This window comes from Podarcis melisellensis (genome assembly GCF_964234715.1).
Source record: "Podarcis melisellensis genome assembly, chromosome: 9".
Taxonomy (NCBI): Eukaryota; Metazoa; Chordata; class Lepidosauria; order Squamata; family Lacertidae; genus Podarcis; species Podarcis melisellensis.
The window spans coordinates 22,855,352-22,868,793 of NC_138541.1; the positions used below are offsets into that span (position 1 = coordinate 22,855,352).

General features: G+C 43.1%; 1 protein-coding gene across 1 annotated transcript; it reads right to left on the minus strand.

Annotated features, from left to right (window-relative positions):
• Window positions 1-852: 852 nt before the first annotated feature.
• GIMD1 (GIMAP family P-loop NTPase domain containing 1) lies at window positions 853-10,787 on the minus strand. Its single transcript, XM_081925452.1, has 3 exons — window positions 10,720-10,787; window positions 4,701-5,115; window positions 853-1,259 (listed from the first exon to the last, which is right to left on the minus strand). The coding sequence occupies exons 2-3, from the start codon at window positions 5,091-5,093 to the stop codon at window positions 990-992; spliced, it is 663 nt and encodes a 220-aa protein (XP_081781578.1). The 5' UTR covers window positions 5,094-5,115; window positions 10,720-10,787; the 3' UTR covers window positions 853-989.
• Between the last annotated feature and the right edge of the window lie 2,655 nt (window positions 10,788-13,442).

Sequence of the window (13,442 nt, forward strand, 5' to 3'; positions counted from 1 at the left end):
GGATTCAGTGGCATTTTCACTGAGGTTGTGCACCATTACTAATTACTTTATAACACAATTTATGTGAATGCTGACGGGTTAGCAAACGATGACCAGATTGTCTGGCAGGCCTCTTCTCCCTGGCTTTACTTGAGGAGGAGCTGGAGCCAACCGAGTTGGGAGAAGCTGATACACAGTTGAAAAGAGGCCTCTAGTTTGATGCGCTAGCTACTTCGTTGTAAACTATCCTTAATCTGTAAATCGAGACATTGGTCTGTTTAGACATCACATTAAAACATCATTTAAAACAGTCATTTAATCTGATTGATCAGTGCGCTAGTGCACGCTGCTCAAAAGTTCCCATGGTGGTCCTTTCCTGTTCCTTTCACCACCACAAACAAATTGGCTATTCGTGCCATTTCATCCAGATTTGGCCCAAATTGTGAGCAGTAGCTATGAGTGGAATTCAACTATTACTCAGAGCAGACCCTCTAAAATTAAGCAACAAATTAGTCATGTTCAATAATTTCAGCGGGTCTACTCTGAGTAGGTATAGTGTTGAATTCTACCCTATGGTTTGTTCTGGGAATATTACTCATGGTTTTTTTGGGATGAAACAAAAAGTATGTCAAGAGCTACTCTGGCTTGTTTTGACTGGTACAGCAGGAGTGGGTAAGGAGCAGCATGGAAGTTTCTGAGTAGTTATACAAGCAGCAGCATAATTTTTATTTGTATTCTTCCTTTCCATAGTTAAAACCCATGCTCAAGCTGGTTTACATAATTACAAACCTAATAAAATGCATCAAAAAGCACACAAACAAACAATTTCCACATAAATCAAAATAAGATCTAAAAATAAAGATACAAAAAGTAATATTTATTATTATTTATTAAATCTGTATACCGCCATATTCCCTCAGGTCTCAGGGCAGTTCACGAGATGCCTAATGAGTTTTAAAGTTAAAAGACAAGACACAAAAGCAAGCTGAAAGTAAATCAGCTGCTTAAGTTTATATCATTTGTTTAAATACAAGGGTCTGGTAACTGTTTTGCTTCAAAAACTCCATAATTTTCCTTAAAACTTCTAGGTGTTCCTGTTTCAGAGGCTGCTCGTGATTGCCTACAAAAATGTACTTTTGCTCCACTGACTGCAGGAGTTTATGAAGTGTGTCTGTGGCAGAATGCAAATACTGTTCTGTAGTGAATCTGGCCTTTTCAATCTGGTCAGAATGAGTAAGACAGATGACAGTATAACTTTTCCAGTTAGGACCCAAGAGTTCCTAAAAGAGAAAGAGAGAGAAAGTTCCTTAATACATTTATTTCATACATTATTTCATCAAACAGCAATGCATTGGCTTGGCTCTGCAATGAGGCTTTTCTTTCCTATAGTGGGGAAGTCCTTATGAGCAACCTTCCTTTGGAAGTTGACTTCAATTCATTCGGTCTATATAAAAGATGAATTTATAGTGGATTGCCAGTTGCCTGAATGGCTTAAATGTTGAGAAGGGTAGGCTTGAGCTCCTTGGAATAAATGAATAAATACGATGCATAGACTTTGGGGGAATCACTTGTTTCAATGGCATCCATCTTGTCCTTTTACAACAGGACCTGCTGAGGAGTGGCAGTCAATTTGCCATCTTGTGGCTGAATTGGAGGTTCCAATTCAGTAACAATTGCCAGAATCATCCCAGCTCAAGGACTGTGTACCGTGTTAGAATTGTCAGCTCCTAGAGCTCACCATCCGGCCAACCTAGCAGTTCGAAAGCACGTCAAAGTGCAAGTAGATAAATACTTCCGGCGGGAAGGTAAACGGCGTTTCCGCGTGCTGCTCTGGTTCACCAGAAGCAGCTTAGTCATGCTGGCCACATGACCCGGAAACTGTCTGCGGACAAACGGCGGCTCCCTTGGCCCATAGAGCGAGATGAGCGCCGCAACCCCAGAGTCTATCACGACTGGACCTAATGGTCAGGGGTCCCTTTACCTTTACCTAGAGCTCATCAAACCCGTAAAGGCAAAAAAATATGATAATTTGTTCTACTTGTGAGGCTAGATGTACAAAGTTAAACCTGGTTTCTTGGCACTGCCCATATGTTATGTTCTGGGATCAAAACACATCATTACGGATTGCAAAGCAAGATTGGTGGCTGAAAATAATAAGGTTGAGAACCAAGCAGTCACCATAAAAAGGAAGATGATGCCCAAAGGTTTTTAAACTTTCAGAGCCTGAATTAATGAAACTCCTTGATGCAATAATAATAATTCTATGAGGATTACAGAAGGAGAGAGGGGGTCAGACTGTGCTTTGGCCAAAGGCCTGGCGGAACAGCTCCGTCTTACAGGCCCTGCAGAAAGATGTCAAGTCCTACGCCCTAGTTTCTTGTGACAGAGCGTTCCACCAGATCGGGGCCACGGGCAGAAAAGCCCAGGCCCTAGTTGAGGCCAGCCTAACCTCCCTGTGGCCCAGGATCTCCAAGATGTTTTTATTGAAGACCATAAGGTCCTCTGTGGGACATACCAGGAGAGGCGGTCCTGTTCCTAAGTGGCACTGTCCCAAGGTCAACATGTGTAGTACCCAGAATCAGAGACAGGCTGGGTACCATAAATTTATTTTTCTGCAGGTGACTCGCTGGGGCCCCATACCCAGTTCTGAACAGATTTGCAAGCCTAGTAAACATGATTTAAATGCACCCCGAACAACTTTTACAACTGCCTCGTTCTGCAGACAGTCTCCTGCTTTGAACATCCTTTAACTTGCTTGGGCAATCCATGGCCATTGGAGGGGGGAGATCTTGTCGTGGTGTTCCTCGAGATTCTTTTGGGTGTATTCTGCAGCATCGTCACCATAATAGTGCATCAGTGGTGGATTTATTGAGCTTTACTTTGTTCTGCAATGCTGACCCAATGCGCCCATGTTATTGCTATCAGCTGCTAAAGTGGAACAATATTGGGATGAAACCCAGAACATTTGTGATCTTTAAGGAGTTGCAGGGTTTTATAGGCTATGCATTGACTGGAAGTGAAGCAGTGTGGCCACCCCAAAACATTTGCAAGTGGAAAACTGTATTAAAGCTGGCTTGTCCCAATGATGGCATTAGGAGCACAAATCATCGGGAATGCACAATGCAAGGGATGTCTGAAAGAGCCCTTAGAGAAACAGGAGGAAGGGAGAAGAACAACAGCATGCAGTGTATTTAAATAGCCGTTTCCAAGGAATATGATTTTTAGCCCTGATGTTTTGGGTGCAATTTTAAATTAACTGTGCATTGACTGAATGCTGGTTTTCAGCCCCCGGAGGTATTTACGCAGAGGCTGAATGGCTACAGGGATGCTGTAGTTGCATCCCTCCTTGGTCCTGCACTGAGGAAAGGTGTGGCTTATTCTGTATATGAATTTCTGTGCCATCCTTCTACGAAATTAGGGAAGCTTCCGACACGTAGAAAAACAATAATGTTACAAAGACTAACAACATAAACACAATAAAAAGCAAGCAATGTAATGAGGTTGGACTAACTAATCATCAAATCCTGGCATAATGGGAACAGTTTGTGGTTGGATTCTATATTCTATATATCTCAGGAACTCCATTCTGTGGTTACTGAGCGGTCATAGCTATAAGGTTATTGAGGAACACTCACTGTGATGTATAAACAATGTTCTTAGGGATACACTTATTTCCCTAGGACGACATCAGCTTTCTTGCCCCATTTATTTCATGAACAATAAAATCATAGCATCTGGACTTTTAGGAAAATGAATAATTAGCCAAATATTACATCAACTATGGACCATAATTATTATGATGGAAGAGGAACAGTAGGCACTAATGCTCCCTGCCTTCTTACTAAAATTAGCTTCCTATTTGCTTCTCCCACCTTAACATCCAAGTGATGAGTTGGCCTGTGTCCTAATTTAGGATTGAATGCATATATTCACACCCGGATGCTTGATTGTCCCAATATAGGATTGTCCCATCAATGGCTTATCAGGCAACACAAAACACATGAAAAGCTGTAAGAATACTGTTTGTACTGTTGGGAGCTGCCCAGAGTGGCTTCGGAAACCCAGCCAGATGGGTGGGGTATAAATAAGAAGTTGTTGTTGTTGTTGTTGTCTCTAACTGGCAGCCGCTAACTAGGTTCTTGGGAAGAGGTCTTCCCAGTATCTTCTACCTGTTTCTTTTAACTGAAGATACCAGGAAGGACACCTGGAGCCTGCAACCTGGGCACTTGTCACTGGGCACTTGTCACTGAGCCATCTGTCATCTGGTGAATCAGCAAAGCATCATTGCACACCAGGCAGAAACCAACCCACCTTGTTGGTTAAAAGTTCTTTCCATGCACATCTGGAACAAACAAACAAACAAACAAAAATTCCTTCCAGTAGCACCTTAGAGACCAACTAAGTTTGTTACTGGTATGAGCTTTAGTGTGCATGCACACTTCTTCAGATACACTTCTTCATGCATGCACATGAAAGCTCATACCAATAACAAGCTTAGTTGGTCTCTAAGGTGCTACTGGAAGGAATTTTTGTTTATTTGTTTGTTTGTTTTAACTACAACAGACCAACACGGCTACCTACCTGTAACTATGCACATTTGGGCAATACTTTGAAGCTCATGTTTCCTGAACGCAGAGAATTGCATGGAAATGTGACGTTGCTCTTTCAGTTAAATCTTGATATGCCATTCTACTGGATATGCTTACTGATACACAGTTTACCTGGGCTAGCTGGATTGTAGGGTCCTCTTCCTCCTCACACAGTGGAACATCTGCCCTCAGGACCAACAAGGCCAAGTGAAGGCCTTTCTCTCCAAAGTGCCGGACCAAAGCACTTCTCACCTCGGTCTTCACTTGCTCTCTGCTCAGGCTGCTGTGAGGGTAGCCGGGAGTGTCCAGCACTTGGACCTGCACAGTGAGCTCACTGCCTCGGCGACGCGCAAAGCCCCAAATGGGACAGCTGCGGCCTAGACTGCAAGATGTGGTCATGGAGGACGGGGAAAGAAAACTGGCAAAGTCTCTGCTGCCTAGAAGGGTGTTTCCTGTAGCACTTTTGCCACTCTGTGTCTTTCCAAGCAAGAGGAGGTTGAGCGTCATCTTGCTGTCGTCGGACATTGTGCTTTCCTGCTACAAATCCCTGGAAACAGAAAAGAGAATTAATAATGCTTGGCAAAATAGGAAGCTGCCTTGTAGTGAGCCAGACCATTGATACGTCTAGTGCTGTCCACACTGACTGGTTTCAGACAGGGGGCATTTCTAGCCCTTCCTGGAGATCCCAGGGATGGAACCCTGTAGGACTGGATTCTTGTTTGCAAATTCCTATGGGCATGTGAGGCAAATGCTCTTCCATCAAAAGCAGCAATGCTCTCCTGCAATAACTACTATAAGTATTGTCTGGGCACAGTTTGGGTGGCCAGGCAAAGGAAGGTTTGAGGTACTTCAGTTGCTGGGACTCACAAGTGGGCAGAGTGCTGTTGCCCTAAATTTTGCTTTGATGATTTTTCAGAAGCATCTGTTTGACTACTGTGAGAAAAGGATGTTGGTCTTGATTCAGTAGGGTCTTCTTACATTCATATGTAAGTACCTGTAGAAGAAATGTCTCTTTCAGAAACTGCTCCTTCTGTTAGGAATGAAAACAGCCATAGTTTTATATAGGCAACAACTGTTTTGCACAGGGGTTGCTCTTTATGGCTTATTTTGTTTGTTAATAACATGAAAATTATTGTTGTTACCCAGTGGCGTAGCGTGGGGGGTGCAGGGGGGCCGGCCGCACTGGGCGCAACATCTGGGGGCGCGCGCTCGCACTCGAGTGCTAAAATCCACGGATTAGGGGGCACAAATTACTTGCCTTGCCCTGGGTGCTGGCAACCCATGCTACGCCACTGTTGTTACCAGTATTATTTAAAAGCCTGCAGTTCCTGAACCCCTTTCCCATAGACACACATCTATCCATCCCAGCAGGTAAAAGTTCTTATTATGGTTCAAATACACATTCCAGCCAGGCAAAAGAACTCAGTGAGGGTGTGTAGCAGATCCAATAAGAAACATGACCTAGGGAAACTTCTGGGGATTCAGTAGAGGGGCCTGGAAGCCACATTTGGTCTGCAGACTAGAAGTACTCTGCCCTGGATTTAAAACAAAAATATAGCATGAGCTACCTGTGAGCGGAGATTGCTGCCGCAATCCATGGTTGCTGAGTCTTGTATATTAGCGTTTGTTTATATATAGCACGAAGGATTTCTACCTCCATCTAACTGCATCAAACAACATTCGGAGCTTCAGGCAGCGCTCCAGTTTTTACTTACCTTACTGTGTCCTGAAGGTCTTTCCCTGGCCACTTTCTCTCTTTAAGAGCCTTTGTCTTTGATGGGCAGCTTGTACTTTGAAGCAGATCTTGCTATTGTACCACAGTGAGACTGACACGGACTCTTTACTCAGGTTAATCTGTTACAGAATGATCCTCATTTATAGCTGATAAGAAATGCCCCAATAATCTGCCTTGGCACTTTACTTCCTTCTAGTTGTTCAGCAGGATTGCAGTTTTCTGTTTGCTTTCATCCAAAGCTCATAAGAAGAGGTTTGTCATGAAAAAATACTTTGTTCAGTTGCCTTATTGTTTGGAATGGCTACTATGTTGTATAAGGCGGTTGTTGTTCCTTTTACACTTCTGCTATCTCCCTTTTTCTTTCTGCCATTATACCTTGGGTAGTTTCTAAGCATCATAAACATGCAGTGGCAAGCTCTAGTGAATTCAGTTTCCAAGGGTGGGTCCTAATGTAGCCCAAACAACACCATCCACTCACAAGAAGCAGAGATGGGCACTCCAAGATTTACAGAAGTACAAAAGTGTTTTTACAATAACAAACCAGCTCAATAGAGACTGAGCATGCTCGATAGCCACAGAACACTGACTATTGGATGGAAAACTAAGGAGGAAGGAGAATGCAATGGAGTATACTAGAAAAGGCCATGGATCATTTGCTGCTGAAACTTTCAACGAGAGTATTCCACACGGCATTTTATTGTACACCCTCGTCTAACTACTTGTTCTTTGTCTACCTGTACAATAGTCACTTGTCAATATTTCATCGTCCTTTCCTAAAATTATTTCGGGCTCTTCTTTGACCAAGGAAGAGAATGCAGGAATGGACTGGCTCGATGGCTGGGATCATCTTGGACAGTGAGCAGGCTCAACTCCAGTTGTGTCAGCTGAGGGGTTAACTGAATGGCTGCCATGAATTCCTATAATTAAAAGGAAAACACTTGGGACCAGTGCTGCAGTAAGGCAAAAACCGCTTGGTTTCTCACTTTGAGGGTTTTCACAAGAGTGTTCACACCATCTGTTGTGGTATTTGCAGTATTCAAACCCTCCATCTGAGCAGTCCAGCCATCATCTTGATGAGCATTTGCTAGTGTATTAATAATTACCAGTTAACAGTAATCTCTGAATTTCTATTGCCTTCCTAGTTGAGTTATTTCTTCAAAATTGGGATGTTCAGTGTGCTGTTACATGAGCATGAGTGTTATAATAATAATAATTTTTTATTTATACCTCGCCCTCCCTGGCCTGAACCAGGCTCAGGGCGGCTAACACCAATAAAATTACAATAAAACATAAAAGAAAAAACACAGTTAATTAAAATACGGGTTAAAATACAGGTTAAAATACAATGTATAATGCAGCCTCATTTTAGTAGTAGCCCATAAATCAAAACCATAAGGGGAGGGAAACAAAAGGGCCAGACTGAGTCCAAACCAAAGGCCAGGCGGAACAGCTCCATCTTGCAGGCCCTGCAGAAAGATGTCAAATCCTGCAGGGCCCTGGTCTCTTATGAGAGAGCGTTCCACCAAGTCAGCGCCAGTACTGAAAAGGCCCTGGCCCTAGTTGAGACAAATCTAACCACCTTGCGGCTCTGGACCTCCAAAGTGTTGTTATTTGTGGACCTTAAGTTCCTCCATGGGGCATACCAGGAGAGGCGGTCCCGTAGGTTGTTGTGCATGCCTTCTAGAAAACATGGTCTGAAACCCCCAAGAGCAGCTAAGTTCAGAGAGAAAAGCTAGATAAAACTATCCTATGAATCTTTGAATTTGGTTCTCTGTCTTATAGAAAACAGCATAGGCCAGACTCCCCTGTTATGATGCACTTCATGTGTTTTGGACCACAAGCTCACATCATCCTCAGCCAGTATGCCAATAGTCAGAGATGATGGCAACTGTAGCCCCAAACATCTGGAGGGCACCAGGTTGGGGAAGGTTAGCATAGACCCTTGGACCGTTCCATTTTATTAGCTTGCAATGCAAGATAATATTACATTAAAGCAGGCATGGTGAAATGACACATTATTAGACTGTGCTTCTCCAACTCAGAACAATGGCAGTTCTCCACAATGAGCATCGTAATGTGCATGATGCCGGGAGACATCTGGAAGATCTTATGACCGCATGAGTAGAAGGATTTAAGAAACCTTTCTTCCTGTGGGGATATGACAAGCAAAACCTGAAGTTGATTTATGTGACAACGCTCAAGGCTTCTTCAACTTCAGGGAAGGAGTCTTCCCCAAGGTGGCAGCATATGCCTGTTTCACAGGTACTGATGCAACTAGCTGAAAACTTCTTTTCTCCCATTCACAGCAACTTATGGGCAATTAAGAATTTTGTTTTAACATTCAGCTGATTATTGGGGGAAGAGGGCTGCTTAAGGAAATGAGCGAAACACTGGGGAAACTCTTTAACCCAACTAGCAGTGCTTGTAGATACTTGGGGCAGGGTTCACCCTGACCAAGGACTTATTTGATGCTTCAGCAAGTGAAGCCATCTTCTTGATTGCTGCCCTCCACTGCTACTGCTTCCATTTCATTTACTTCTTTATAAATGTATTTATATTCTGTGCTACCAAGGCTTTCTTTCAGCTGGAGCTCACAGGAACTCAATTCTGGAGCCTCTCAGGTGAGCACCATTGCCATATAAGAGAACATGGGAGGCATTCATGGTGAGTTCCGGCACCTCTTTTTCTAGAAATATGGCACTGTGTGCGTGTGCCACCATATTAAAAAACTTAAGGCTTGCCCCCAACAATATGTGAACAATACAATATAAACCACTAATAAAAGCAGTACAAAACAATCATTTAAAGGAATGGCCAGTCAAGAACACTTAAAACAACTGCATAGGCCTGGTGGCATTAAAAAAAGGCTTCAAGAGATGCCTGAAAGTCAAAAGTGAGGATGAATATAGTCAAAATACACTGAGTGGATTGGCAAGTGGGATTGTCAAAGTTCCTTTCCCCCAGATGCCCTCCCCGCCTTTTTTATTTAAATTTGCCAAGTGCATAAGCTGAATGTGCACAAGTTAAATGTGTGTAAGTTGTCAGTTACCTGTACTATCAAAAGTAGTAGCAACTCATAAGTAAAGCTGGGCATTCTGAAAATAGTTTAAGGAGAATCCTGTTGATATTTTAATTCAATGCATGATGAATCCTTAAATCCCTTAGATTCTAGAAAGTCTAACTTTTCCTTAGGACGTCCCTATTTACATCAAAAAAATGTTAGAGGGTATGGAGTCATTGACCCCTGAGCCAAGAAGATGAGTAAGTATACAGTCTTTAGAATATACCTGAAGGTAGTCCTGTATAGGGAAGTTTTAAAATGTTTAATGTTTTATTATGTTTTTATACATGTTGGAAGCTGCCCAGAGCGGGGCAACCTGGTTAGATGGGTGGGATATAAAATATAGTTGTTGTTATTATTAAATAGGTTATCCCTATTTTCATTGAAGAAATGTTGGAGGGAATCTTGTTTTATGTTAATATAGTTGTACCCAGTCAACATCTCGAAAATGTTTTCTTACATATCTACAGTATTACTAAGGGCTGCCACCCCTGCTTGCTCTGCTCATCAACCCCACCTGCCCACCTTTGCCAACCCACTTTCCCCGACACCTGGCCAACCCCCTGTCGCTTTGTTGTTGTTGTGGTTTAGCCGTTTAGTCGTGTCCGACTCTTCGTGACCCCATGGTCCAGAGCACGCCAGGCACTCCTGTCTTCCACTGCCTCCCGCAGCTTGGTCAAACTCATGCTGGTAGCTTCGAGAACACTGCCCAACCATCTCGTCCTCTGTCGTCCCCTTCTCCTTGTGCCCTAAATCCTTCCCAAAATCAGGGTCTTTTCCAGGGAGTCTTCTTTTCTCATGAGGTAGCCAAAGTATTGGAGCCTCAGCTTCACGATCTGTCCTTCCAGTGAGCACTCAGGGCTGATTTCCTTCAGAATGGATCGGTTTGATCTTTTTGCAGTCCATGGGACTCTCAAGAGTATCCTCCAGCACCATAATTCAAAAGCATAAATTCTTCAGCAATCAACCTTCTTTATGGTGCAGCTCTCACTTCCATACATCACTACTGAGGAAACCATAGCTTTTACTATGCGGACCTTTGTTGGCAAGGTGATGTCTCTGCTTTTTAAGATGCTGTCTAGGTTTTCATTGCTTTTCTCCCAAGAAGCAGGCATCTTTTAATTTCGTGACTGCTGTCACCATCTCGTCGCTTTACACCTGACCAAACTCCCCTCCCTTTACACCTGACCAAACTCCCCTCCCTTTACATCTTACCCACCCCCTCACCTACCCCAAAGCTTGCTCCCCCCCCACAGCTCCCCCCAAGCCCCATCTGTTTTAAAGGAGAAGGCACTTCAGAAAATGGCTTGCTAAACTGCTCCCTGAAGCACCTTCTATGTCTGTTAGACACTTACCTGGGTGGCCTGTCACTTGTGCCATTTACTCGTGCACCTGCCTGCCATACTGCTCTCATGCTGGCCTTTCCATAGACCCCTATTGGCAGCCATACAAACTGCACTATGATGACAGCCTTACGTTTCTATGTATATAGGAAACTATGTCACAATGGTTGTTATAGTTAATGTTTAATTGGGAAATAGAAATATGTCCAGAAGAACTGTACCTTTTTGACTGTGGGATATATCTTCTAGATAAGCTGTGTTGCCGCCCATATCTTCACTCTCTTTGATTCTTGGTTCCCATGCATTCCAGCTCTTTAGAACTTCATTGCATACAGGCACTCTGATATAGCCAGAGATAATGCCACAATAAACAATTTAAGATGTGCCCTCGTGCATTTCACACTCTCTGGTGGGAAACAAAATGACATCAATTGATGTAGGGCCATTTGCAGATGCTTACCCCTTTGTTTCATAAAATTATGGGAAACACTGATAGCATCCGATAATGGAAACAGAATGTAGACTGTGCACTCCTTTTGAAATCAAAGTTCCACTTCTGCTACACAATAGGAAATGAATGCAATTCAACGCTTGCTAGGAGGAAGGGAGCAGAAATCTAATACCCTAAAAACATTGGCCTAGATCCAATAGAACTGCACAACTACTTTCCTACAACCATGTGTTTTTCAATCAGCATTTCTCCATTCTACATGGCAAATTACTTTTCAAACCAAGGAGAGTTTCCAAAAAAGTCTGCAGCATAGCATGGTGGTCTGCTATATAAGGAGGACAGAGAAACCAAACATTCTTCTGGTCAATGCCAAGGCTTTGAGCCCACTCAAAGTAGCACCTTTGATCCCAGCCATTATATACAAGTAGGGTCTACTGAAGTCAATGCATCTTCCATGTGTTATGTTCGAGGTAAGTTGTAAACATTATTCTTTGTAATATGGTTAGTGAGTCATGATTTTGGTTCACAAATATGGAAGGCAATTGTACAAACACTACATGAGAACTGATCTTGTTTTTCCCCCTTGTAGCTAACCCTCCAGAAAATTTGAGATATTTGCTGACCGCAAAGTTTAGCAGCCAGTAATGCCACCTTGCCCTCAGTATATTTTCTTATTTTCTGACATGCCTTGCGATTTTGTTTATTTATTTTACTATCTTCAATGCTAAGTTTCTCTTTAAACTTCCTTGTGTGTGATCTGGGAAGCTTCCACTCTGGTTTTGCCATAGATCTCTGGAAAATAATGACTGGTTATGCTTTTCCATTTCTTTTCTTCCCTGCTCAGTTTGAGCAAAGGAATTTAGTGGTGGCAAGTGGATTGTCAACCAAGCAAACTGGCTTTGCTAGGCCAGAGTTGTTCAACCTTTGGTCCCCAAATGTTTTTGGACTACAACTCCCTTCATCTCCGAGGAGTTAGATACCAGCTGGGGATGATGTAAGTTGTAGTCTAGCAACATTTGGAGACCCAAAGTTCAACAACTCTGCACCAGGCAATGACCTTAAGAGAGCCAGTGTGGTGTAGTGGTTAAGAGCGGTAGTCTCGTAATCTGGGGAACCGGGTTCGTGTCTCCGCTCTTCCACATGCAGCTGTTGGGTGACCTTGGGCTAGTCACACTTTTCTGAAGTCTCTCAACCCCACTCACCTCACAGAGTGTTTGTTGTGGGGGAGGAAGGTAAAAGAGAATGTTAGCCACTTTGAGACTCCTTCGAGTAGTGATAAAGCGGGATATCAAATCCAAACTCTTCTTCTTAAGCACCTTTGTCATGACTCAAAATAAGCAGTCACTGATTTCAATGAAGAATCTCACTTGAACCCCTTTGGTGAATTCTTTCTACCTAGCCATTCTGCCTAATCTCAGCCACCTTCCCTTCTTTCACTGTTAAGTTTTTGTGCAGGGCTCTTCTGGGCTGTATTTTATTGCGGGTGTATTCCGCAGCATATTCTTGACACAATAATAGTGGATGGGGTAGATTTTGTTCTGCTTTAGTTTGCTCCATGATGCTTCCCTGATGCTACCACATTATTGATGTCCAGAGAGGCTATAGTGCAGCAAAAGCAGGGCGAAAATAAGCCAGAACATGGTATGAAACGTTATGGGATTTCAGCAGAACGTTACAGGATATGCACTGATCAGAAGAGAAGCAGTGTGACCACCCCAAACCCTTTGTAGGCACAAACGACATCGAAAGCGGGATCACATGTCCCTGCCCCAATAGTGTTATGAACACAAACCACCATAAATAAAAAGGACATCTGGAGGGGCCCATAGACAATTAGGGAAGGGACAGAGCTTTGTGGCAGAAGGGCAATCACTGGCATTTTCACAGAGGTCTGGAAAAGACCTTCTAGAGTTAGATGAACCAGCAGCTTCCTTTACTCTTGGTATGAGGGACTGTTATAGCAGGAAAGGACTCTGGTTCAGTGGGAGATCAGCTGCTTTGCAAGTAGAATGTTCCACCTTAATTCCCTGGCTTCCAGATACAGACTGGAAAAATCTCTTGCTTCGAAGGGCTGGGAGAGACATCTATCTGGAAAAACCCTCCAGAGCCATTGTCACTCAGCATAGGAAATACTGAACTAGATAGACCAGTAAACTGACTCAATATAAGACAGTTTCCCATTTTTCTTATGTATGAGGCCACTGGGCTTACATCCTGTGGAATCAGCATTATTTGTATTAAGTCTGTATATTGCATATTTTTTTAAACCAAAGGGTCCATTAAA